Raw genomic sequence first — 27,927 nt, forward strand, 5'->3', positions numbered from 1 at the left:
GTCCAATTTGTGTGTCCAAATGCCCTTTAGTGTGGGTCCATTCACTGTACTCTGGTTAACTTACCAAGAGTCCCATGCTTGAAAGAGACAATCTCTGCCTCTCCCAGGATCCATCTGTTGCCACAGTTTCCCTAGGTGGACTTGGAGCTTCTTACCCACTTCCTCATGTCTATGCTAGGATGTTTTCTGGTTTGAGCTTCCTTGGGACTTACAGCACCAGGATTTTTACATGGACGTTGGGGATCCAAACTCAGGTCTTTGTGCTTGAATGACAAGCACTTTACCAACTGAGCCTTCTTCACAGCCCAGTATTATGTTTTTAAATTCAGAACTGCGGTGACAAGACAAAGTTACAGCTTTCAAGTTCTGAAGAAGGGTGAGATGTGTATACAGAGTTGGAAAGGGTGGGCTCTGAGGATTACTGTTGGGTAGGAGAATAAAGAATACAGAATAGAGAATAGAGTGGAGAGAGTGAGATGGAATATTCGTATGGTCACAGCGATGGGTACAAAGTATGCTGAAGAAGGCCCCTCTTGTCACTGAATGGATGAACCTTAGGGTCCCTGAAGTCTCCCAGAGTGATGGGAGAAGGCGAGAGTTCAGAGTGGGTGCAGCATGCAGCAACATTCCCAGGGAACACACTCTGATAACAAATCCCTGGCAACGGTGGTGTTACAGCGATGGGAGGGATATTTAAAGTCATTTGTTGTCTGTTATATGAGATATGCCACATTTCAAAATCCTGGTTTTCATATTTTTTCAGGAAAAACTGAGGCTGCTATAAAAAACTTCAGTCCCTACTACAGTCGCCAGTATTCTGTGGCTTTCTGCAATCATGTGCGTAGTGAGGTGGAACGGCAGAGAGATTCAACATCACAACTTCTGAAGACCAAGGTAACCCATGGACATTTGATTTACATGTTTCTTTCACTGGAGCAAGATTTATAGTTTTTAATATTTCGATGACTTGAGTGGCAGTTTTAAGAAACTCTACACTAAAATTACTTCATACTCAAAGACCTGCATGGAACTGAGTATGTGCATGACGTCTTGTGGGTGGCATAATCCATATATAAAGAAAACTAGCATGACTCCCCTTTTATTGTGTCTTTCTTCACTGATACTTTGATATCAGGAAATTTAATTTTCAGTAGTGAAATTTAGTCTAAAAAATTCATGATTTGGTCTGTTTGGGTCAGTGATCCCATATGATTTTCTCTCTGAGTTGTCTTGGATCTAACGTGTGATTTCAAGACAAGTTGTCCACCTTCCTAGAGTTTATCTTCGGATGTAGGAGCCAGACAGTAAACAAGTGAAGGAACAGATGGCACGTGATGGCAAGGCAGTGATAAATGCTACAAAGAAAAACTTAGCAAGAGTCTTGTTTGGAGGAAGTGGCTGAAAAGGAAGCCCTCTGTGGAGATGACAAATGACAGTGGGATGAAATGAGAGTGGGCGAGTGAACCCAGGGGAAGAATATTCTAGATGGAGTAGCAAGAGCATTCAGATGGCACAGCGGGGAAAGACCCTCCAGCTCAGCTTTGAGACTGCTAGTCTGCCGGGTCTGTGAGTGGGGCCTGGGCAATGACTGCAGGAGACAGGAAGGACCTGTAGACCAGGGGCCACTGTAAGGGCTTGATTTTAAGTGTAGTGGAAAGTTCCATGACAGAGTACCAAACACAGAGTGACAGAAAATTTTAAGTGATTTTTTTTTTTTTCCTTTCTCTCTATAGAGAGTAGACTATTGGGGAGAAAAGGAGTGGTGGTGGTTTTCGTGTGTGTGTGTGTGTGTGTGTGTGTGTGTGTGTGCATGTGTATGTGTGTGTGTTTGTATGTGTATACATGAGCATAGAGGCCAGGGGTCAGCTGTGAGTGTCATTTCTCAGAGGACAACTACCTTGGTTTTTCAGTCTTATTGGAATCTGCTGATTAGGCAAAGCTGGCTGGAATCTTCCTATCTCCACATCTGCCTAATCTCCACTGGGATTACAAATCCAGCAAATCTGGATTTTTTATGCCACCTCTGGGGGTCCAACTCAGGTCCTTTGGAACAAGTATTTAACTGTCTTTTTCCCCAGCCAGGGAAAGAGCCCACTTTGACAGAGCTGGGCAGAATCTGCTATGAGGTCATAGGAAGGAGAAATCTGATGCTTTGTTGGCTTTTAACTTTAGCAAAACAAGTCAGCGGAGCTGCTTTTTACTCAGAGGGAGTTAGGGGTGAGTGGGAGTCAGTTCATTTTACTAAGATAAGTTTGAGATGCTCTTTTTTCCTTTTTAAAACATTTATTTTGGGGGCTGGAGAGATGGCTCAGCAGTTAGGAGCACTGGCTGTTCTTGCAGAAAGACCCAGGTTTGAATCCCAGCACCCACATAACAGCTAACAACTGTCAGTAATCCCAGTTCCAGGGGATTCGATACCTTCTTCTGTCTTCCACAGGCATTACACGACACGGGTGCACTTACATACATGCAGGCAATACACACATACACATAAAATAAAAATAATAAAAAATATTAAACATTTATTTTATTTTTATTTATGCATATGTATATGTTTGCACATGAGTGCTGTTGCTCACAAGGCCAGAAGAGAGCATCAATCCCCTGGAGCTGGAGTTAACAGGTGGTTGTGAGCCACCTGATGTGGGTGTTGGGGACCAAACTTGGGTCTTCTGGAGGAACAGCAAGTACTCTTAACCACTGAGCCATCACTCCAATTCCTGAGACTATTTTTTTACATACATCTGTAGATATATTGAATAGGTAGTTAGTTGGTCTGATTTGGAGCTCAGCAGATGGATTGAGGCTGGGGTCACTAGTTTGTAATCAATAGCAAAGTCATGAGGTGTGATTGAAGTAAGATTAGAGAGAGGGAAAAAGCAGGTCACTGGTCTCACTGATGTTTGCAGGACTGAAGGAGAAGGAACCAGTCAAATAAACTGAAAAAACAGCCTGGGGAGTAGGAGAAATGTGTCAGTGAAGAAGGGGGCAGTGAGGTCCTTTTTATCTTTTAATGAGGCAAGATAGGAGGTTGCCTCCTTATCTGTCAGGACTGGCTTTAAGCACTAGAATTTGGAAGGGAATTTATTTCATTCCTTAGATGAGTCTTAAAAGAAATAGGTCTGTCTCTTCTATATGATTCCTATAAAGCTCTACTTTAAAGTAAAGAGATAAGTTTTGGAAGGCAGTATTTTTTAAAGAGAGAAATAAACATAATCTTAGCAACAAGTAAGACAAGAGCCCCATTCTTTTTTTTTTTTTTTTTTTTTTTAACAGACTCAATTCACTTTATTTTTCTCATATGAAAGCCCTAGGTAGTAGCCACAGCTGGAGCCTGGGTTCCCTGTACAGAGCCTCTGGTGTGGGTTTTCACAAGATGATCGGTGAATTCCTGATAGGGGACTTGATGAAGACCATCTCTTTGCAGAGGTCAGGGGTCCGGCAACTGTAGGTCTTAGAGATGACACCAAAGGTGGCCTTGGAGAAGTTTCCCAGAGTGGCAGTGCAGCCCTGGCTGATGTGTAGCAGTCTTCAGTACCAGCCATCAGCAGCAGCTTCTTAGGCATAGGAGCAGAGATGATTCCAGTGCCTCTGGGGACAGGGAAGAGTCCCATTCTTATATTTTGAAATAATATGGAAATTACACAGCAAGACAGGATGGGAGCTTTCCTTACACAACAAACCCAATGGAAGAACTAAAGAGGAATCTAATAGAAATTACTTCACTGAACATATCATCATCAAGGTTAATGAGAGATGCTTATGAATATAAGGGATGGAGTTGATGGTTGCTGGCTTGATACCTCCTTGCTCTTTAACCAAACATGGATTCCTTAAAAAACAGAAGGGTGGATGAAGGTGCAGCCTAGGCCCCATGACTTTTGGAAAAGTTATGATGAATGAGTATGCTAGTTGGTTTTAACCATCATTAACTTGAGAAGGGAGTCTTAATGAGGTATTGTTTAGATTAGATTGGCCTATGGGAGGGCCAAGGGGACAGTATTGATTATTGATTGATGTGGGCAGCTTACTGTGGGCAGCACCATTTCTTGGGTAGGGGTTCCTGAGATATGTAAGAAAGAACAATGTGGGGGCTAGAGAGATAGCTCAGCCATTAAGACCACTGGCTGCTCTTGCAGAGGACCTGGGTTCAGATCCCAGCACCCACACGGCAGCTAACAATTGTTCATAACTCCAGTTCCAGGGGATCTGACGCCATCTTCTGACCTCTGCAGGCATTGCATGACACAGGTGCACTTACACACATGCAGGCAATACACTTATTCATATAGAATAAAAATAATAAATAAAATATCAAGAAAGAACAAAGCAAGCAAGGATTCATGCGTTTATTTTCTCTTTGCTCTTGGTTGTGATTAGCTGCTTGAGTTTCTATTTGACTTTCCCTAAATGATGGACCATGACTTGAAATAGACCTTTTGTTTCCCTATGTTGCTTTTCATTGGGATATTTTATCACAGCAGCAGAAATGAAAGGAGGACAGTAGAATAGCTGGTTAATTCTGCTTCCCTGATGTAGTAGCCCTGTAGCACACCAGGGAATTGCAGTGGGCATCCACAGCTCTTCTGTGCTTCCCTACACATCCTCTCCGACAGTTTATCAAGCATTTATTAAGTGTTACATGTATGCAAAGGAAATTTCTTTAATCCATATGCCACATTGAGGGAAACGAAAAATCATAAAAATACCAATATGATCCATGTCTGTTTTTTCTTTGGAGGAATAGGAAGGGAAATTTGTCGCAGAGAGGAGAAAGTGACGATTTCCCCCAAGATCTCTGCACACCGTAATAGTCTAAATTATTCTTGAAATACCATGAATAATGTAGTATTAAAAGGGGTATCATTTCTTCTTAAGATAGTTCATTGTATTCCTCTTCTTTAAGCCACCCTTGGAACCAGGAACTGTTTTGTATGAAGCAGAGCTCTCACAGTTTGCCGAAGACATAAGGAAATGGAAGGACAGATACATTGTGGTTAAAACTGATTTTGCTGTGGAAAGCTATGAGAACAAAGAGGTAAGACCTGTTCTTGTCACACTGGTTCTTGCAATATTTGTAAAACATTGTGTTCCTTGCATGCTTCATTCAAAACACTCATTCAGGTACTCGTTTCTATCAGTAGATATTTATTGAATATCTGCTATATGCCAGTGTTATATAGGGATCTGTATGAATAGCAGTTGATCAGACAAGTGTTCTCAGTCTATGGAAAGGATAGACTTGGAAAAAGGAACAGCAGATGAGTGAGAGAACAGAAGTGCCAAGCGACTTGGGTTTGGAGCTTTTTCTGTGATCTTCTCAGTCACTGCCTTGACTGTTTCCTCTGTACTGTGTCTCTGTATCTTCCAACTCTTTTCTTTTTTTCTTTTTTTTTTTCAAAGATAGGGTCTCCTGTCTCGAGATGGAGACCTGCCTCGCCTTGATCTCACAGAGATCTGCCTGCCTCTGCCTCCAGAGTCTTGAGATTAAAGATGTGCGCCACCACACCTGGACTGTCTTCCAACTCTTAAGGTTCATATATGACACACAGTTGAGGAGTTAGTTATTCATTAAGATAGCAACTGCGTTTTCAGGGTTCCTAGAAACTTAAAACACTGTATACTTCATTCAACTTATATTTAGGGATTTTTGTTCAGTTGAACTTTTTCTAGATTAATTTTTTGTCTGTATCAGGAGAAAAATTAGATAAAGTATTTATACCTGGAGGACTTGAGTTTTCACTATGTTCAGTTAGAGCAGAACGGACATGAGCAGTGAATTTAGAAAACTAGAGTTTAGATCAAGTTGTATGACTAGTGAGGAGAGAATAATGAACAAGTAACTTCTCTAGACTTCAGTTAAACTGAGGAATTAGTTCAAATGATCCTAGCTGGTCCTTTGCGATTTCATGCTGTACACATTTATTTTCATCCACACAGAGCCTCAACCCCCCTTTGAAATACATACCAGTTAAGGATCAGAACAGGTTTCAAATTCTGCTCTGTTGACTCTAAACTCAAAGACAGGAAAGCTCCACCAAATACTCAGCAATCCCTGGATGCTAAACCAGTAGGAAGAGGCTTAGGAAGACAGGCTCTGTGCTTCCTTCCCATTGCTGACAGAAAACAGGAATACAGTGTAGTACAAACTATTACACAGGCTACTGGACAAGGCTCAGCTACCCTTGGATAGACCTTTTCTTTTCAACATTGAGTAAACTAGTATTTTCTCTGCTTGCCTCTATTAGGATTTTATTCAACCTTTAACTTGCACTCCAAATTAGAAATCTACTACAAATCACAGTAACAAATCACCTTATACTTTTTATAGTCATTTTACAACATCTTGGAAGTCTGAGGAGAGGTAGGGTATCTTAATGGGTAGTTAACATTATTGGCTTTGAATCTCATTTTTGCCCATTACCAAATACATGTTCTTAGCTAAGTTATACACTTCTTTTAGTCTCCATTTTCTCATCTGTAAAATGGTGTGACCCATTCATGGTATTGTGGAAATTAAAGTAGTGAATGTATTGAAGCATGGAGTACATGGCCAGGCACGTGGTTTAGCTCAATATAGAGCAATTGTTGATATGATTCTTACTAACTGGAGAGAGTTTATTGTTAGACTTATTTGTGCCTTTTACCACATTTGACAGTAAATGAAATTTCGTTTTGAATTAAAGCTTGGTGATTTTCTCCTTTTTCACTCTTAATTAAGTTAATTAATTCATTTATTTAGGTTTTTTTGAGACAGGGTCCCCCAGTAGCCCCAGTTGGCCTGGAATTTGCTTTGTAGATCAGGCTGACCTCAAACCCACAGAGAGCTACCTGCTTTGGCCTCCAGAGGATTAAAGGCATGTGCTACCATGCCCAGCTCCCCCTTTTTTCACTTTTTTTCTTTTTTCACTTTAAAAAATTTGCTTCCTCCCTTGCCAGGAAACTCCAATGGACTCTCATATGAACATTTGAAAATTGCCCTGTTCTGACTTTTTTCTAGTTCCCTGTCTAGAACTTGTAATGCTAATTTCTCTTGCCTTTACTTCTTCACATCTCCTAGTCACAATTCAAGGGCTTTCTTTTGCCCCTAGAGACAAGAGTTATGCAATTTGGGAGTCTTTTAGATAGACCCACTGAAGGGGTACTGCAACTGCCTCACCCTGCGTCCCTGTTCAGCAGGGAAGAAGCCAGAGCGGTCAGCATCCCTATTCCCTAAAGGCAATTTGGGTAACTCCTTCAGAAGATGGTGTGATAAGAATAGGAGGTGGAATTGGCTAGGCAGTTAGGGTAAAAAGACCCCAAAGAAATGTAGCCAGTTTCTTGACTAAAAGTCAAAATGTCCTTGGGCCTGTTAGCAACATACTCTGTTCCAAGGCCAAAAATGTCAAAAGTATTTGGGAACTTGTATCTAATCCTTAAAAGATTTTAGGGTTACCCCTTCAGAGGGGAGAATGTTAGAAGGGAGAGAGTGGGCATGGATTTCATCAAAAAACCTTATATGCATGTATAAAATTCTCAATAAAGTTTTTGTAAAAATTAAAAAAAAAATTAGATACTACCTTAAAAACTTTGCTTCCTCAATTTGAAATCTATATAATATTATGTTTTGTTTGCTTTGCTCATTATTTTCAACTAACTGTTTAGGCTATAAGTAGGTAGATAGGTAGGTAGGTAGGTAGGTAGATAGATAGATAGATAGATAGGGAATCTGACAAAATATTTCTAAAAACCAATTGGATATTTAAAGAAAAAGTTCATGCACTTTGTCATCAGTGCTTAATTTTTTTTAACAAGGTCTTTTTTTTCAACTTATAGAAGTACTTTTAAAAAAAAATCATGCCTAAGAGACATTAACTAGTTGTAAGCTCATTATTTTATTGAGAGCTCAGTTTGGCAGTGAGCACACAGGGACATCAAAGCATTCTTACTTCAAAATCCATCCCAATTTCCTTCACATTTTCTCTGGACTTGACAGATACCAGATGAGTGCAGAATCTGACGCTCACTGCTGGGTCACTGTGGTGACCTGTGAGCTTCAGTTTTCTCATCTGTAAAATAGAGATATTATCTAATTCATAGCGCTATCTTGAGGATCGAATGATACAATGTTTACAGAAGCCAGTATTGAAGCTTGCCATAACCAAAACCACAATTCATATTTGTCTGAATCAAATTACTTCCACATTATCTCAAAATCATACAAATTTATATTCTTCTGTGATGCTTGGTCCCTGATGTTTAAGCAGCTGATTAGTGGTTCTTACAAGTATGAAAGCAGGCTTCTTAGCAATCTGAGTGTTTGTTTTGTTCGGATTTCTTTAGCCACTCTCTTATAAATGGAGAATGTGTTATTGTTATTCTGAGTTTGTTGCCCAGATCAGTGTTATTTTAGTTATTCCCAAGAGCACACTGGAGATTTTGGGTCCCACAGCTTCTTGGTTTCAGTTCGCAACATGCCTTCGAGTTACTATATTCAAAACATTGTCTTGACATAAGCCTGCGCGTCAGAGGCATGTACTTGATTTCATCTCATCTGTGTGTCCCTGGGGTGTGTTGTCATGGCCACTTTTGCAGTGCACTGGGCCTCTTTCAGGTTTCTCAGACAGCAGAGATTCTTGTCTGCCAGACAGAATTTATTCTGATGTCGAAAATCTTTCCTTCCACCCCAGTCATTTTACCGCAAAAGAGCCACATTTGAGGGCAAATGTTAACGTATTTTATCATGGCAACATTTGCATGTTTTGGCTGAAACTCTATGGTAACTATCTATTGTAGCTACATGCTCCATGGTGTCATTAGGCATTATATGTAGCTCACGTCAGATGAGTACTTCGAGCAGTATGTGTACTGTCACCACCCTTGTGGTTATCAGATGAGTCAGGTATTAGCCTCTGAAGTGATGATGTGATGCAGACTATGTAGATGTTACTGAGATTCTGTTTTCCCCATATGAGAACACCTACTGGGAATCTCCCTGAGATTAGGGACTGTGGCTTACCATGCTACAAGTGACCACAATTCAGAAGTCATAAATATTACCTTGTAAACAGCAAGAATGTAAACCAGTTAAAAAAATTAAATGTCTCTAAATGACGTAGCATGGGGATTTCTGTCTCTGGGTATACGTGTCTGGGCATGTCTGTTTTTTTTTGACATTTTTCAAAAGAACAAACTGGGGAAAATCATTCATTTATGTATTTTCTTCTCAGGCCTATCAGAGAGGAGCTGCTCCTAAAAGCCGAATTCTTCCAGCTGGTGGCAAGGTGTTAACCTCCGAAGATGAATATAATCTGTTATCTGATAAGCATTTTCCAGACCCCATTGGTGAGTGGCTAAGAGTCTTTTCCTAAACTTGCTTTGTTTAGCTAAACCCGAAGTCCTTAGTCGGGGGAGAGCACTTTTACCTTCCAAACTGTCCCTTCCAGGGACATTTGACAGTTTCTGGAAACATCCTTAATGATCACAGTTGGAAGGTGAAATTTGTAGTCATTTAAGCCAGCAGTGCTGCTAAGCATCCCACAACATACAGGGTATGTTTAGCAGCATGTACAATTGTACCACAATGTACAACTCGGAACAATGGCCTATGTCAGTAATGCTGAGGTGGAGAAACCCTGAGCTGAAACCCACGCTCCACAGACAGAAGATGCAGTTTTTAAAATTTAGGTCCACATTATACCACTTCTAGAATTTTACATCCTATTCAGTGATACAAGTCAGTTATTGTGTTTGTAGCACATGGAAAGTGTGGTGTTGGTCAGGTACCTTGAAGCTTTGGGAATATATTATAGACTTTGATACCACCATACAGGACAGCAGAAATAACAGGTAAGGTTCAGGGTATGACACGTACAATTTCATTTTTCAGTAAACAAACTTTGACCTTTTGGGGATTATTTTCTAATTTTATAGTTATATGCAATAAAATATTCTAAATTTACAAAAAATAAAAACTGTTTAAATAAATGTTACAGTAACCCATAGCTACTAAGTGAAAGAAACCATTGCCTCCTTCACCTGTCTATAAATAAAACTGAGTGCTGCTATAGAAAGAGCAGTGATCTGGGGACTGGGAGCTGGGATTTTGTTCTAGCTCCTGTGGTGCCACTTAGCAAATGTTTTCAATGGAGCAGACTTTGAACCTCTCTTGCTTCTGTTTCTTCTGCTGTAAAATGGGCCTTTGAACTTGAAAATCTGGAAGAATCTTTCCAACTTTAACATTTTTCGATTCTCATTCATTCTACTTATTTTTTATGTAGTGAAAATGATGTATGCTACACAAGCTAAATAGGGCAATTCATAGAGCTTCATGAACTGTGGATAATGTAATAACTCCATCTGGCTTTGTGTAAATCACACCATGCAGTAATTACTTGCTTTCTTGAAGAGAACACTGGTTCTTATTAATGGGCTTCATCATTTCATTAGAATTTATGGAGAAATATATAATCATTTCATCAGTTGTTATTTTGGTGTAAATTGCTTAGTATGGTATTTTTAATAATATAATTATAGGACTAGTACATGGACCATAAACCTAGATTATCAAATTATTACTAAATAATTCAGGCTAAAGCCATGTTTTATGTGCATGCTGCCTATTATTATACATTATATTTTCTTCCAGCATCTACTTATATGCCACCTTGGCTGTGGAGCTGCAGCTAAAAATGGGAATATCAACATGTTGACTCGAAAACATCTCCAGAACTTTCCAATGCAATTAGTCAGAACAGACAATATATTTATGGATTCATTGATGAAATCATCAGAAGGAATGAAAAGAAATGAAAAGCACTAGGCTTGTGTGACTGAAGCCCAGTTAGCTCAGGGCTTCACCCAGACCATTTCAATGACCATTTTTATTGTCTGGTGTGGCCCACTAAGCTTTAAAAATAGAATATTCCACAGTAGATCGTTTGTCACAGCCTTGTAACTCAACCCAGAAAAAATGTAGACTGATGGAATCTGGAAAATTGTTATGAAAGGTTAAGCAAGAAATAACTAGAGGTTAATAGGAGGGACTTTGGTGGGATTGCTGAAACTTTCAAATGCAGAGGGTCAATGTCGTTATCTGTTGTTTGTACAAAAACACGACATTTTGGAATGGGCATGAAGAATTGCTTCACAAAGCATGTTAATCAAGATTCACCCTGTAATACTGTTTCTACCGGAAAGAATAAATTTAAACACATTAAAAATGAGAGAAATTATCTTTGCTTGAGAAAAGACACTTTAGGCTTATGAATACACATAAGATTTTTATGAGTATTCTGCTAGGGTGATAGTTCAAAAATGTCCTTGTGTTTTGCTAAAGTGATTCACTTATTTGACATTTTATTAGAGTCTGGTTTGCCACACACAACAAAACTCAAGTTAAATATGCAAGGTTTTATTATCTTGATAAAAGTATATGAGTATTAGTCCAAGGTTAGTGTGGCAGATACACAGATTTGTCATGGACTTGGGCTCTTTCTAGCTTTCTTCTCCTTTTTTCTAGGTTTTGGCACTTATTAGCAGAGTCCAAGATGGATGCTGGAGCACCAGCCATAGGTTTCTCATTTCAGATAGCCGGAAGGAGAAAAGGGGAGGAAGCAGTGGGCATAGTTCCTTTGTTTAAGGATGCCTGCAGGAGGTTTGATATGCCAATTCAGGTTACATCCCATTCGTCAGAACTTGGAAACCATGGGCTTCCAAATTACACAGGAGACTGGAGATATACATGAAATATTTATTCTATGAGGTCCCTTGTTCAGTTGAAAGTCAGGAATTTTCTAGCTGAAAAGGGAAGACTAGATACAAGTGTCTAAAGCATTTAACCATCCATTCATTCGTTTGTGTATGCATTGATTCTTTCTTATGTGATTGTGTGCTGGGTGTTGTGCCAGGTACCTGTGGGCCACAGCTTATGTTCCCAGGCCATTCTGTTCTGTTGCCTTCAGGTTCCAGGACAGTGGAACTATTCCTGTACCTGTCTCCAAGAAATCTACTCTTATCTTGGCTTATTAATTTGTTAGTAGCTGACTCGGTTCTGAAGCCTGCTTACAGTTCTGATATATTTCTTGGTGTGCTTGGGCACACAGCAGTCTTTTGAAGGGTCTTGGATGCCTTCCTTTTCTAGACAGCTGTGCCTACAGAACAAACTGTGCTTCTGTGTGCTCTCCATGACTCTAGAATGAAGCTGGGCCTTTTTACCAAGTACGATGGATTCCCTATAATGGAAATGCAGAAAGGGAGTAAGGTTGGGGTGGAGTTTCTGAAGAGCAATGTGCTTCAACATGAATTTCTTTGAACTGACTTTGAAGGAACAGATAAACATTTTATTTTGTGTATGTGTGTTGCTGGGATTTGAACCCAGATTCTTGCATATGTTGGGCAAATATTCTACTACTGAATTACACCTGTCTTATAAGCCCCCTAGTCTTATATTTTTTAGCGCTTCTAAAATTTTCTAGAGCACACCTGTTCATTCAACATGTTGATGTTGAATGTCTCCCACATTCCATGGCTGTGCTCCAGGCTGAACAGACAAGGACATGTAAGCAGTCATCTCCATCATCTAGAAGCCACTGTCTGGGGTAGTGGTTCTGATTCCTGGGAAGGAAACCCTGGAGAATCAAAGAGCACAGGCTCATCTGCCCACCTGCCTCCCCACCGAGTGTTAGTGCCAGTCATGGAAACTGGCCACTGTAATATTTTAGAACAGATAGGAACATGCAATCCTGACTCTGGTGACAGGGCAGGTGCCAGCAGAGGTTCCCAGAGGAGGTGACTTTTGAATGAACTTATGAAGGATGAATGAGGATTTTTCTCTAGGGAAAGCATGATGGAAAGGAAGGTAGGCAGGGTGATGTGGGTTGCAAGAACAATATAAAGCTGTGGAATAGATGGGAGAAATAGAGACCGAGAGCAGAGAGGAAACCAACACAGAATAGAACAAACACCAATGCTGGTCTCAAACTCACACCTACCTCTGCATATTGAGGGCTGGAATTAAAGGTGTGTGCCACCACACCTGGCAAGAAGCTACTTTTTAAAGGTATGACAACCAGGAGATATGTGCTCCTGAAAGTCCAGGGGAAACAATGTTTTCAAAAGAAGGGGTCATTAGCAGCAACACCTGTTACGATCAGATTCATAGGACAGTGAATAGAGAAGCCACAGGCTGGCTATCAGGATGGCGTTAGTGACCTCAGTTATTGGGTTCAGGAGCTGGTGGATTAGAATCAAACTGAGGCAAGAGTAAAAGTAGATGATACAGTCAGCAAGTGCTGCTCAGCTTTGGGCCTTGACTTCCCCGAGACCTGCAGGGGGCAAGTGAGCCCCTTGAGGCACATGAGAAGAGAGCTCTGTCTGTGGGTTTTGGGGGGATTTCTTCTACAGCCAGGAGAAGAGAAGGATATATGCTCACTGCCTGTGGTTGCCCTGGTGGAAGAGATGGCAGCATATGGGGAAAGGAAATGCTGGGCTGGTGGAGGGCTGGAGATGAGATTGAACCTCTATTCCCCCATCACCTTGCCATCTCATGGCTGCCACAGATATTTTCACAGACTGAAATAAGTATTTGAAATACAAGCCCCATGCTTTAAAATTGTTTGTGTTGGACTGGAGAGATAGCTCCGTGGTTAAGAGTACTGGCTGCTCTCACAGAGGACCTGAGTTCAGTTCCCAGCACCCATATGATGGCTAACAACCATGCATAACTCTAGCTCCGGGGGCTCCAGTGCTCTTCTGGCCTCAAGCATTGCACAACACTCATACGCATAAAATAGAAATAAATAAATCAAAAAAGTTTAAAAGTATTTGTGTTTCCAATATTTCTTTAGCCTCCAGTGAGAAGAACTCTCAGCCCTTTGTGGTCCTGCCCAAGGAGTTCCCAGTGTACCTCTGGCAGCCTTTCCTCAGACATGGCTACTTCTGCTTCCATGAAGCTGCTGAGCAGCAGAAGTTCAGCGCCCACCTGAGGGACTGCATCAGACATCTGAATCACGGTAGGGCTCCACTGCTCTCTTCCTGAGTTGCCTTGCTCAGTCACCTGCCACTTTGATTCTTAGAGCCTCTGAGGGTACTGCCCCAGGGAAGGAGAGGGCGAGCAGGGGCAGCAAGCTTTGAGCACAAGGAGCCTCAAATGTTGGTGGAACAGAGCATGGAGCAGTTATCTGATGGCTGGTGCAAGCCTGCTTGGACTGCTGTCTAGTTATTCACTACCCTTGTCGTTTCATTTGGGATATAATCCCTCTTCCTCCTTTCCTACAATATCTTTGAAGTGGCACAGCTTTAAAAAGCTTTGTTTTGATTTTAGTTATGGATTTAATTAATAATTCGGGAGCTGGAGTGATGGCTCAGCCAGTTAAGAGCTTGCTGCTCTTGCAGATGCCCCAAGTTTGAAGCTCAGCACCCAGGTCAGGTGTCTCACAACTGTTATAATTCTAGGTCTTCAGAGTATCTGACGGCTCTGGACTACACAGGCATCTACGCACACATGCATATACCCTCATGAGGACACACATATACACACACACGATTAAAAATATAAATCTTTAAATAATAATCCATTTGTAATAAAAGACTTTTCATTCCAATATGTGTGTGTTGGCGTGGGGGTGGGGTTGACATTTCGATATGAATTCTGGTTTTACTGGACTCTATGAAGCCATCAGTTGCAGATAACTGAACTCTGTCTTCTTTGACAGCTGGAAAGGCAGGCAATCAAATGCCACAGAGGAGCTTAGCCCTTGCCAACCTCTATATGGGTACAGAGTAATGAAGCATGCAAAATTCCTTTCTTTGGGAGTCTAAATTCAAATAGAGAGGAGGAAGAAGCACATTCATAAATTCTAATTTGATAGTTACCAAAGCTAATGTGTTAAAGAGTAACTAGAAGTCACTGCCTAGTGAAGAATGGAGTGCAGATGATCCTAACCCTTCAGTAGTCTGACTTATGGATCTTCCAGTTCATGGTGGTACAAAAGTGGTACCCATCTGGGCTAGTGACATGGAGTGAGTGCTCTCTTGATGCTGGACAGTTGCAGCTCTCAGCCACATGAGGGTAAACAAGTAGTACATTACTGAATACTGCATTGCCAGAACTTTTTGGATACTGTGTTTTGTGGTTTTGCAGCCCACTGGTCTGCAAAACACATTTGTTTATGTCCAAGAAGAATTTAACACTTTATTAAAAAATAGTCTTTGTGACAGCTGATTTTGCTCAATTGTAGAGTAAGGCAAATGTTCTGAGCATGTCTGCATGTCTGAGGCAGGCTAGGCTAAGCTGCGATACATAGTAGGTTAGGTGTATTAGATGTATTTTTCTTTTTAAAATATTTATTATTTATTATTTTTATTTTATGTGTATAAGTGTATTGCCTGCATGTATGTGAGTGCACCCATGTCATGCAATGCCATGGAGGACAGAAGAGGGCTTCAGATTCCCATGGAACTAGAATTAAGGACGGTTTGTAGCCACCATGTAGGTGCTGGGAATCAAACCCAGGTCCTCTGCAAGAGCAGTCAGTGTTCTTAACCGCTGAGCCACCTCTCCAGCCCCTAGATATATTTTTCAACTTACTATGGACTCCTTGAGATGTCAAGCTATGCTAAGTCAAAGAATGCTTTTTTGTATGTTGGAGCTGGGGACATGTTAGGCAAGCACTCTTAAGTACTAAGTGACACCCTTAGTCTTGTACAGAACTTTAAGCTTGTTGGAGGAGGCTTCTTTTTAACAGATGACTTTTGAGATTAGTCACTTTAAACGAATGCCTTTTTTCCCCTACTACAGCTAATTTTGCTATACATTTATTTTAAAGTTTCAAGGTTTCCTTGAGACTACCATCACATAGTTCCATGAATTGATCTCAGGTCATCAGTCTTAGGAGCAAGCATCCTTACCGTCTGAGCCATTTCACTGGCCCTAGTTCTTGGTTTTAATGTGTGTATCCATAGGAAACTAACAGAAAAAGATGTCATTCTCTTTGCTAGAGCAACTCTAAATAACATTTATAACACTGATTCTTAACTAGACCTTTATACAAATGATTTCCTTACCAATTTCTTGCCTTGTGTTTTTGATGTTTTAGAGACAGAGACTTGCCCAGCACTGTCTGTTCCATCAAGCTCATTTTTCAATATATTCAACACCTCTGCATTTCAGGCTTTGGTCTAGTAAGAACAGGCATTTGGCACCAAACCCAGGAACTACAAAGTTGCACTGAACAGAGAATGTGCTCTGCCTAGCCAAAAGGGACTTGCTGCATTCCCCCTTCCTTGTACAAAATAGGAATTTCTTTGGGGAGTTTGGATACTGTGTAGCCTGCATTTAGATACCATTTATGGAAGATTTCAGTCAGTTCAAAACCCAGCTCTACTCTGCAGGATGTTATCATGGCGCTGAGACAATGAAGTCCAGTTATATTTCCCTGGTCCTATGATACATTCTTCAGTTCCTTACTGAGTCTTCATGCAGACAGTGGGGCATAATTTATCTCTGATCTGAGCCATAGGCCATCACAGCATGGCAGAGAGCGGTCCTTGGTTGTTGAGGACAAGGACTTCATGGGGCTTTCTCATCCTCCCTTCCTCCTTTCTCTCTCTCTCTCTCTCTCTCTCTCTCTCTCTCTCTCTCTCTCTTTCTCTCTTTCTTCTGTATTTGATGGCACAGTGTACCATTATTTTTACAGAATCACTTTTTCTGTCCCAAGTCTATACCTATTACTGTGTGATCTTGAATAAACCAGTAAGAGGCTTTCTCAAGCTGCCAGTTCACCATATGTACCAGAATTGTCCAGGAGGGGCTGGGGGAGGCTGCTACTTTCCACCCCAGGCAAGTAGAAGGACTCAGTCCTCTGTTGTCACTGCTCCCTTGGCTTTCAGTCAGCCATGCATCTCTACTGAGAAGTGGGTCCTGGACATTCCAGCAGATGAAGTCAGCCACTATTAATCCACATGGGGTGCTAAAATACATTTCCTAGTGCTCAAATGCAGCTACAGCCCAGCCCACTTGCTCCAGGAATGTTGGGTTCAAATTGTTGTAGATAGTCGTACTCATTCATTGTGGATCCAGAGCCACTTCAGTTTGTTCTTATGGGGTAGGTATATTTCCTTTTTAACCCTGACAAAGGACCTGGCTATACCCAATTTGTGTACAATGTGGCTTTTTGAAGATAGATGAAGGCAAATGGAGAGATCTGTGATCCTCTCTCCTTCAAGAGAGGGAGCATCTGCTAGGAGCTCCTAAGATTATTTACAGTGAGGAGCACAGAGGTATGCTGGGGGCTGTATGCCTGTGTGGTTTGGTTTTGTACCTCCTCTTTGATCAAACATAAGATCTCACAAGATTAATCTTTAATGGAACATCTCATTCCATTCACTGCTCATTGTGTGGTTTGTATGCAGCTGCTGCTCTCTGTCTGTTTTGAAATCACACTCCAGTCCCCTGTCCCTGACCAGAGAGGCCAGTGTTTGGAGTGTCCAATGCCACAAAGTGGGATTTGTATCTCCAAGATGTTCTGAGGCAGCTTGTCCAAAACTCAGTCCTGTACTCCAGAGTTTTAGCCTGCAAAATGTGGTTTTGTGGTTATAGGGATATGGTTTAAACTTCTGACAGATACAGAGCTGGACGTGGGCCATGTGGAATAATGATCATTATCAGTGTGAGCCTGCTCCTCTGTCTCAGAAGGTATAGGAAAAAGTACTCCTGGCAGGAGGAATAGAAGAATTGAGAACAGGAAAGCAACCTCTAGTCGACCATTAGAGGAACTGAAGGAATTCTGTGTAGCTGGTACTTAGATCAGAAAGAGGAGCCCAAGGAAGATGGGAAGATGGGCTAGACCCAGGCTATAATGGGCTTTGTAATACATATTAAGAATTTGGGCTTTAGGGCTGGAGAGAAGGCTCCATGGTTAAGAGCACTGACGGCTCTTACGGTGGACCCGGGTTTGATTCCGAGCACCCACATGGTGGCTAACAGCTGTCTGTAACTCCAGTCCCAGGAGATCTGATGCCTTCTTCTGACGTCCATAGACATTGCATGACATGAGGGCACTTACACACACATGCAGGCAATACATTCATAAAAAAATAAAAAAAGAATTAAAAAAAGAATTTGGGCTTTATTCTAAAAATTGTAAGTGACCTGATCAGGCATTTGAATTAAAAAAAGGCACAGTGACTGCAATGTTAGCAGTGTAGATGGGGGATTAGTATTTTGTGATGACAGGAGGTCACTTAGGAAGTTTGGGCAGGCAACAACAGATGGTATTAGCCTGCGCCAGACAGAAGGCATGAATTAGTGACAAAATTCACCAACAGAAAGCCATTGTCCTTGGCCTAAAGAATTTGGAAAAGAGTGGGAGTAGATATTAAAAGACGACATTACTGGATGAGTTCTAATTCTGCAATGGAAGTGAGCACTGCCAGTTAGGTTCAACAGTGCTGTGCTCTCCTGAAGGACAGCCAGGACTTCTACTTGAACAAGTGCCTGTGTTTACATTATCCTGGACACTAAGGAAGAAAGAACAGTAGACTTATCTGGGAAACATGTCGGCAGTGGGTTGAAAACATAGAGACGAACCCAGAGGATTTTGGTCAATAGATCACAATGATGTAACAACCTCCTGCAAGCAATTCAGTCACCTGTGACAGTGATAGCCCCCAAGGGCACTGGTGGTGAGGCTAGTCCAGCCGGATGTAGCATTATAATGTGACTGTATTTTGGAATTGGTTCCTTTGTTAGTTCCCCCAAGCTCTTACCCAGAAAGCCCATGTGAAATTAAACACTTTCATTAGGTTTGATTTTGACACTTGCACGTTTTAGGTGTTCAATACATGTTGCTGAGTTAAATTGGATTTTAAAACAGAAAAAGGTTACAATTCAAATGAGATGCAGCAAACCCTTTTAATGTGTTTATTTCAACATGGTGTTTCATGTTCCTCAGCACTTGGCAGCAGATCTCAGGTTTATTTCTACCAACTTAATTTCTACTCAGAGCCTAGTAATAACCTGCAAAGCAAGTTTATTTCTTGAGGGACTTGTGGTGTGGGCTCTAGTCAAGTCTAACTGAAAATATACAATGAATTTTATCATGTAATATATGAAAGCATACTTTTCCATTTGTGACACACTCATTTATGGACAGATTGATGAGTTTCAAATTTCTAACTTATGCCTAGTCTCTTTTGGCCACTTTACTACAAATGAATAATATTTGGAGCAAAATAAAAACATAATTTTTGCAAACGTCTTTGAATGCTTTTACTTATAGAAATTCCAGGGCACGCTTTTGTTGTAATGTATAGACTTTGTCTCAAAAAGTAAAGTGGAGAAGTAACTGAGGAAGACACACACTGTTCACCTCTGGCTCCATAGACCTAATGTCAGCGTCTGGCCTCCACATGCATATGTGCATATAAGCATGTACTACCACACAAATGCGCGCCCCATGAACTAAGTTTCTCTTTCTGTCCCTTCCTCTCTCTCTTTCTCTCTCTCTCTGTCTCTCTCTCTCTCTCTGTCTCTCTCTCTCTGTCTCTCTCTCTCTCTCTCTCTCTCTCTCACACACACACACACACTCTTAATGCACTGAAAACAAAGTGCTTGGTAATTACTGTTTCATAAAAATGAAACATTAGTTTTTTTGTCTTAGTAGGATGGCCTAAAGGAAAATTTTAATTCTTTTAATTTAATTTAATTCTTTAATTATTACTGTGTGGAGTACATTCTTTCTTGGCGTTTCATCTGTGCTGTTTGTGTGACAGTCGATACTCTCTGACAACAAATATTGCGCTTTACCTTTCTGTGAGTATGAGGTTTCCTCTCTCTTAAGTTTATCACTTCCCCTTCTCTGAACCTTTCTGATTATTTATAAAATTCTAAATTTGGGAGAGAACTTTGTGGTCACTCACTCCATCCCTTAGTGTTTACTTATAAATTTAAATAGGTCCATAGGCTTGTCAGTGGCAGAGGACACCTGGCCCTTGACACCTATTTCAGGTAGGAAGATCATACTGATTCTCAGCATTTCTTTATGAAAAAACTCATCTTAGGGGCATTTTCAACATGTGACTTTTATTATTATTATTAGTTTGGTTTTGGTTTGTATTTTTTGAGACAGGGTCTCTCTTGTAGCTCCAGCTGGCTTGGAACTCATTGTATAGACTAGGCGGGCCTCAATCTCACAGAGATCTGCCTGCCTCTGCCTTCTGTGTGCTGAGATTAAAGACATGCATCGCCACGATAAGCACATGTGACTTTTTTTTTTTTTTTGGTTTTTTTGAGACACGGTCTCCCTGTAGCCCCAACTGTCCTGGAACTCACTATGTAGACCAGGCTGGCCTTAAACTCACAGAGATCCACCTGCCTCTGCCTCTGCCTCTGGAGTGCTGGAACTAAAGGCGTGTGCCACCACGCCCGGCTACATGTGACTTTTAAATCAAACTATTGTGATACATATTTACCATCCAGAATGAAGCAAATCTGGAGCTGTTTGCATAGTGTTCTTGGAGAACTGGGATATGTGGGTTTCTTGGTAAGTGGTACCATCTAAGCTCACACTGAAGTTCTGTCTACTGGTTAAACATGGCCAGATCATTCAATTTAGGTAAGCTTGGAAGATAAAGTATTTGACAGTGTAGCTTGTTTCCTGGTTAAATTTTATATAGTTAAAATGCAAGCCATATATGATTTTATGTAATTTAAATAAAAACTTGCCATTGCTTATGAACACATGGGCTGCAATATGGGTAGAAACCATTGATCTGAAACATGCTTTTGTTTCTATTTAAATTACTTGGGGTTCTCACAGCAGTCTAAGAGCTGGAACTGGAAGAACAGGTCTCCACCAGAGACTAGAATAATAGAGCTTGTGCCTCTTAGGCATCCAAATTCATTACTAGCGGTACATCTGCAGTCTTCCCTTCCTGTTGCCTAAAGCCATGTTGCCATGGAACTGCATTTGAATACTTTTTGTCAGAAAGTATTGCTTCAGTGACACCACTGGCACCCACCCCTTCTCCCTCTTCCACTGAACTAAATAGTTACTTTGGCATGAAGGTCTAAAAATTATGCAATTATGATAGTTAAAGCTGACAGATTGGACCAATAATTTAAAAAGGTTAAGTAAACAAAGAATTTAAGTTAATTCAAGCTATAAATTTTTAATCTGTGCCATTTGGATTGGGTAGAATCCAAATCATTAAACAGTTGTTGATATTGTTACGATTGTGGTGAAATTTCAATAGCTTTCAAGGTCTTTTTTTACTTGTAGTTGGGTTTGGTTAAAAGTGAAACATATTTAGAGCCACAGAGATGATACTGTGGCTACTTTAACATGAGGTGATATAGTTGCCATCAGGAAAGGTCTCTATTTGATATATATCAATGGATTTTTAAAAAAAAATCAATATTCAAAAGAGCTTGGAGGAAATTCTGGTATGCTGTGTTGGGGAACCATGTGTCCTCTTCCCTCGCTATATGTTAAGAGGGAAGAGTCCATTCTTTTGACTCATTCCATTAGTTGTTTTGAGTTTTTAAGTTAAATATGGAGTAAATATAAAAGAACACAAGACCCACATAAGCTCAAGCCAGAAAAAATCCCAGCATAGAAGTGGGGAATGGGGTAAGAGGCCCCAACCTTAGCTGAGGAGCTATTGGCAGCCCAACCCATAGCTGCTGGGAGGGGAGAGTAACTTTTCTTTTTCTTTTCTTAAACTCATATTTATTTATTTATTTATTTATTTTTATACATATGAGTGCTATGCCTGCATGTGTGTAAGTGCACCCATGTCATGCAGTGCCTGTGGAGGACAGAAGAGGGCATCAGATCCCCTGGAACTGGAGTGTTGGATGATTGTTAGCCGCCTGTGTGCTGGGAACCAAACCCAGGTCTACAAGAGCAGCCAGTGCCCCTAGCCACTGAGCCATCTGTCCAGCCCTGGACACTACTTCTTTTCACTGCAGATAAAATTTCAGGGTGGCTGTTATTTTTCTCTTAGTACACTAAAGACTTTTATGATCATCTTGCTCTGTCACTGAAGTTGAAATATTTGCTTTCAGCCTAATTGCCCCTTTGGGAATAATTTGATTTATTTCAAAAACATTTTGTCAGCTGGACGTGATGACTCACGCTACAATCCCAGCACTTGGGAGGCGGAGGCAGGAGGATCAGGTGTTCAAAGCCAGCTTCTGCTACATAGCAAGCTTGAGGCCAGCCTGAGCTACACAAGACCCTATCTCAAAAATACAGAAGAAAAACAAAACATTTCTCTGTCTTTGGTATTCTGGGGTTTTATAAGAATATGTCTTAACTGTGAGTTTCCTTAGGATTTGCTAACACCTTCAAGGTAAAAGCTAGCTTCAAGGTCTATTTTGGGCTTGGGCTTTTGTATTAGTTTGCTAGGGCTGCTGTAACGGGATGTTTCTAGTTTTAGAGACTATAAACCCAACATTAAGATGTAGGCAGGGCTGGTCCCTCTGAGGGCAGTGAGAGGAGGGGCTGTTGCAGGCTTCTCCTGCTGATGCTCAGAAGTTTCCCTCAGATCTCTCCTCATTTTCATGTGGCATTTCCCCTGTCTGTGAGTCTTTATGTCCCCCTGTCACCTTTTCATAATTACATGTATTTATTTATTATTTATATGTGTATATGAAGAGGGTGGTACATGGAGATCAAAGGACAACTTGTGGCAGACAGTTTCTTAATTCCACCATGTGGGTCTCAGGGACTGAACTCAGATGGTCAGCCTTGGCAGCAATTAGCTTTAGCTGTTGAACCCTCTTGCTGACCCTGGATTTCCTTTTTTTATAGACACCAGTCACACCAGATTAGGGGTCTAACTGTACTCTAGAATGACCTCATCTTAACTAATTTAGTCTCCAATGACTATATTTCTTGATAAAATGGCTTTCTGGCCTGGGGCACTGTACTTGAGAAACACTTAGTGACTGATTGTAAGCCTGTGAATCAGGTGATCTTATTCACATCATCCCCATTGTATAACTGAGAACCCCAAGCAACAATTCCATCAGCCTCTGCCAGAGACCAATACAAAATTTTAAACCCAACTTTGATGACAAAGTTAATGGTCCTGTGAATTGAAGTTTCCAGAGAAAAGCCATGCCTCTTCTTAAAATTCTGGAAGGCTGAATGATTAAAACCTTGTCAGGAGTTGGGATGTTGCAGAACTAGAGCCAAATCATCTTGCAATATTTTAGTCTCCTTTATGACCACTTGTTTCCTTGCTTTGTGTCAGAGTTAACATCCTTGTGACTCTGATGGGCAACCCTTTGGAATATATTAACTAATGGACTACTAGTTCCCACCAACCAAAAGTTAAGAATGTCATCAGCTAACCTCTAAAATCTATTGCAGAGTTTCTCCACTTTGCTGTAACCCACCTATCTGATGTTTCCACCAATGCATTTAAAAATTCTTTGATTTATGACTTTCTTTTGTTCTGTATAACTATAAAAACCGGATGAAACTCTTTCCATGTTGGAGCATATTATTTGGAGTAACCTGAATACATGCATGTTCCCAGGCCATAGTCATTCACATTTGGCTCAGGAATGAACTGTCTCTTATTCCCATTGGGATGAGAGCTGTGTTTTGTGTTGTCATGACAATCCACTTTACCATATAGTTTCTCAGTCAGTAGGTACTTATTAAGCACCTATTGTAAACCTAGTATTTGGTTATCTGCTATTTTAAAATATCTGATCCAGTTTGTATTTGAGATCTCACGATTTGAGGTTAGTAACTTCTTACTAACTTGATGTGGATAATTTCTTAATATTGGTTTGAGAGGGAAGTGAGGGGCCATATATAGCTGTAGAAATTTAGGTGACAATTGAGATATAGACGCTAAGGCTTTACTTTGAAACATGAAGTTGTTCCTTAACCCAAATGGATGTTCCTGTGGTCAACTATGCTCTATAAAATTGCCCTCCAAAGCTAAAATTTTCTTTATTTGTGCAAATATACAGCTGAGAATAATTTTGTGGTATACATTACAGGGGTTGAGAACTCATAGTGCTTATATGTTACTTGCTCTTTATGCTTGAAATAGGTATCCTTTACTTTGTTTGCCCTTGAGAACTTTTTTCTGTTAATGGGATTGTTGTCTGTTTTGAGACAGCTTCTCATGTAGCTCAGGTTGGCTCAAGCTCATTATGTAGCCCATGCTGGCTTTGACTCTTGATCCCCAGCTGTATCAGCCTGTTGAGTCCTGGGATTATAGGTCTGAGCTACCAGGCTTGCCTTGTTAAGTGGATTCTTATGCTGGCTGCTGCTGAGAGGAATCCTGGTGTGACCGGGCTTTGATTTTAGTGATTTCTTCTGGAAACCATACTAGGTCATGCTTCAAGCCACCAACATCTATCTAGCAGTTAACAAGACGTTCTTATTTTATGGAGCTTTGAAAAGGGAGTGAAAAGAAGGAAGTTGGAGAGAAGTGGTATCATAATACCCACTTTCATAGTTACCAGACCGAGCCACTCCCCGCCAAGTTCCTTTCCTGTAGGAGATCAGAGCCTGGTCTCTGAAAGGGCCAAATGAGGGAGGAACTGAGACTTCTTACTTCATCTGTACTTCTCTGTCCCTCCTCAGCACCCCACAGGACCAAGAGCAGAGCTGAACACTGCCTGTTCACCTACATTGGCCCTCACCACTTTCCAGCTAGCTTTGTGTATATATGTCCTTCAAGTGACAAGAGAGACAAAAGATGGAACAAAAGAACTTTTATTAAGTATATATTATGTTCAGAATATTGTCTTAGATTCTGGGGCCAAAGCAAACCAGAAACACAAGACCATTGCATGGAGACAAGAATACATTTGAGAAGCTGGCCTGTTCTATCAATTGTGGAGAATTTTAAAAATATTTTCTCTTGATGTTTAAGGAGAGATGGAATTAAAAAAAAAAACAGTGAATTAGATCAGGAATGCCATTTCAGCCATTCCATCTCAGTTCATGTCAACTCCTGGCCAACCCCAAGTGTTCTGTTCTAAAGAGTGTGTTGAGTCAGGCTAGATGTGTTCCTGGGACACATCTGACCATTGTCTTGCTCTTCTTAGGTCCCTGGCAGGGAGGATAATTGTTGAGGGTAGTCTTCTGTTTTTCTGTTCCAGGCCTTCCCCCGACCCAGGGCTAGGGATGGATCCCAGGGCCTCATGCATGCTAAACAAGTCCTCCCTGACTAAGCTAAGCCCCAAGGCCCCCTTTCTAAGCATTAAGATATTGGACTCTATGTTTTCAAGTGTGAGAATCAGCAGCCTTTCTATGAAGTTATGGACTCCTTTGGCAGCAATAGCACTCCATCCTTGCTGAGAGCATAGATTGTATCTGTCCAGCCCTTCTTGTCTGAAGAAGCGTAATGCAGTCTTGAGGTATGTTTCCTGGTACTATGTGCTCTAGTTACAAGTCACAAAATTTTGCAACAAGTCTATTTATTGAGGACATTCAGTATCACAGGAGGGCAGCTTTTGATATGTGTGTGGGGGCATGTGACAGGAACTATACCCCACCTTCCTGATGGCTTTGCGTAATGTCTCTGCATTGGTACATCCTACCTTTTGTGCAGATGAAGGCCAGCATACCTGGTGTCTGACTTTGCACTGAATCACCTTATTGACATGGGTGATAAGAGGACAAGAACAGAAAGGAAAGAAACACTGAATTTTGATTGTCTGGAAGATATGAAACTGTCATTCTGTCTTCTGCAGATACTTTGTGAACTAAAAGATTCTTTAGACTGCCAGAAGTTCTAAATACCATTGATTTTTCAGATAGGTTGATTGGTATTTACAGCTGGGTTTGGTCATGATGAAGAACAGGGAATTCCCCAGCAAGCATGAGGTACTTGCCTGTGGCTGTGTCTAGTTTCTCTTCTGATTTCTAGTTTCACATTTAATGGTTTGAAATGAACGTGGTACTGTTCCCTTTTGCTGGCATATGCCTTAATGAAACTGTCTCTGGAAATGTGAATTTCATAACAAAAAGAAGGAAGCAGGTTTGAAATGGAACTATAACAGGGCTAACTGTGTTAAATGGACCGTTTCACATTATAATCTTAAAATTATATTCCTAATTCTCTTAATTTTCCTTCACAGGAGAAAGCTTTACATCACTAGATACTGTTTTCACTCCCATTTGCTTCTTTCTCCCCTTTGGACTAAATCTTGGGCCAGTGACTCACTTTGGGGCACTTTTCTTTGATTTTCTGAAGGCCTTCGGGTCTATGCCATTTCCTCAAAAGAATTGATTGACTGATTAATTGATTAATTGACTGATTGATTGATTGATTGATTGATTGATGTGTGTGTATGTGTGTACCACTTGTGTTCAGGTTCGTGAAGAGGCCAGAAGATGGTGTTGTGTACTCTGGGTCTAGAGTTAGAGGCTGTTGTAAGCCTCCCAATGTCGGTGTTGGGAACTGAACTTGGTTCCTCTGGAAGAACAGAAAGTGCTTTTAAACACTGAGCCATTTCTCTAATCCCCTTCAAAGCTTTTTAAGTATTTTATTTATTATTTTTATTTTATGTGTATGAATGTATTGCTTGCATGTATGTAAGTGCACTCATGTTGTGCAGTGTCCATGGAGGTCAGAAGAGGGCATTAGATCCTCTGGATCTTTAGTTACAGACAATTGTTAGCTGCCATGTGGGTGCTGGGAATAAAACCCAGATCCTCTGCAAGAGTAACCAGTGCTCTTAACCCCTGAGCCATCTGTCCAGCCCAAAGCTTTTTATCTGTCAGGGTGCCACATCCATTTATCTATCCTTCTTTCCTCTTAGTGCTTACTTGCATCCTTAGTACTAATCACTGAAAACTTGAAACTCAGAGATTGGGCTGTATGTCCTCTTGCATCCTCAGCACTTAGCACTGAACCTGCACATGGTGGACACACACTCATTTTCTTTTTATAGCTATATAAAAAAGCAAAGAGAGTAGGCCTCCTTCTCTTTCTCCTTTGCTCCCTTTCTTCTGCCAATGAATACTTACTCAGGATCTTTTATATCCCAAACACTTGCTAGGTGTTGGGAATCCAGTGGTGTACAGAACAAATTTATCTATACCCTCTTGAATGTCACAAACTAGTAATAACAAAGAAAAACTAATTATAAACTGGGATGTGTATAAAACATGTGCCAAGAAGATACAACAGAGGGACTTGATTTATATTGCTTTACAGAAAGATTCTGTGAAGGAATATAATGGAAAATTAGCCTGTGGTCTAGAGCAAAAAAATGACATATGAGGTCTATAGGCCCCATCTGGCTGCCACCTGTTTACATTAGAATTTAGCCACACCACTTACCTAGGTGTTCTTGCCTGATTTTGTAAATTAAGGGCAGAAATGTGTAATTAGGACACTGTGTGGCCAGGAAAGTCTGAAATATATATATATTTTTATATATATACATATATATATATATATATGTATTGCAGAAAAGGCTTACTGACCTCTGGTCCAGAAATCAGAAAAGAGGAACTATATACAGTACTCAGTTTGACCGAGGCATTTTTAGGTAGAGTGAACCATAAACTTTGCATAACTGAGACATTTGTGTGGAAATATGACTTGGAAGTGGTTGTGCAGACTTTAAGCAGACAGGAAGCTTTTTCTGGAACTTGAGATGACATATTTCCAAAGAATGTTCTATTTGTAGAGAGAGGTATAGAGTACAGTGGAGGTGGGCCATGTGTGTGGAGTCAGACTATTTTGGATTCTTATCTTGGCCCTAGCACTTAGGACCTGTGTTACTTTTTCTCGTTACTTTTCAGTGTCATTGCCAGTAAGATAGACACACACACAGCACTGCCCCATGTAGTTACTGTGCAAGTTCCATAAGATTAATGGAAGGAAGTCAATAGTGCAGTGGCTGACACATAGTACATATGTCATAGATTGTTAACATTATTACTAAATACAACAACC

General features: G+C 40.7%; 1 protein-coding gene across 1 annotated transcript in view; it reads left to right on the forward strand.

Moving 5' to 3' along the window:
- Niban1 (niban apoptosis regulator 1) overlaps nt 1-27,927 on the forward strand; it is a 196,214-nt gene that overhangs the window by 83,140 nt on the left and 85,147 nt on the right. The window contains exons 2-5 of the mRNA XM_008824280.3: nt 764-894; nt 4,907-5,038; nt 9,210-9,324; nt 13,827-13,991. Of these exons, the coding sequence (XP_008822502.1) occupies nt 764-894; nt 4,907-5,038; nt 9,210-9,324; nt 13,827-13,991 (543 nt within the window). The remainder of the gene's footprint in view (nt 1-763; nt 895-4,906; nt 5,039-9,209; nt 9,325-13,826; nt 13,992-27,927) is intronic.

Source organism: Nannospalax galili, unplaced genomic scaffold, assembly GCF_000622305.1.
Source record: "Nannospalax galili isolate Female #2095 unplaced genomic scaffold, S.galili_v1.0 scaffold227, whole genome shotgun sequence".
NCBI classification, from domain to species: domain Eukaryota; kingdom Metazoa; phylum Chordata; class Mammalia; order Rodentia; family Spalacidae; genus Nannospalax; species Nannospalax galili.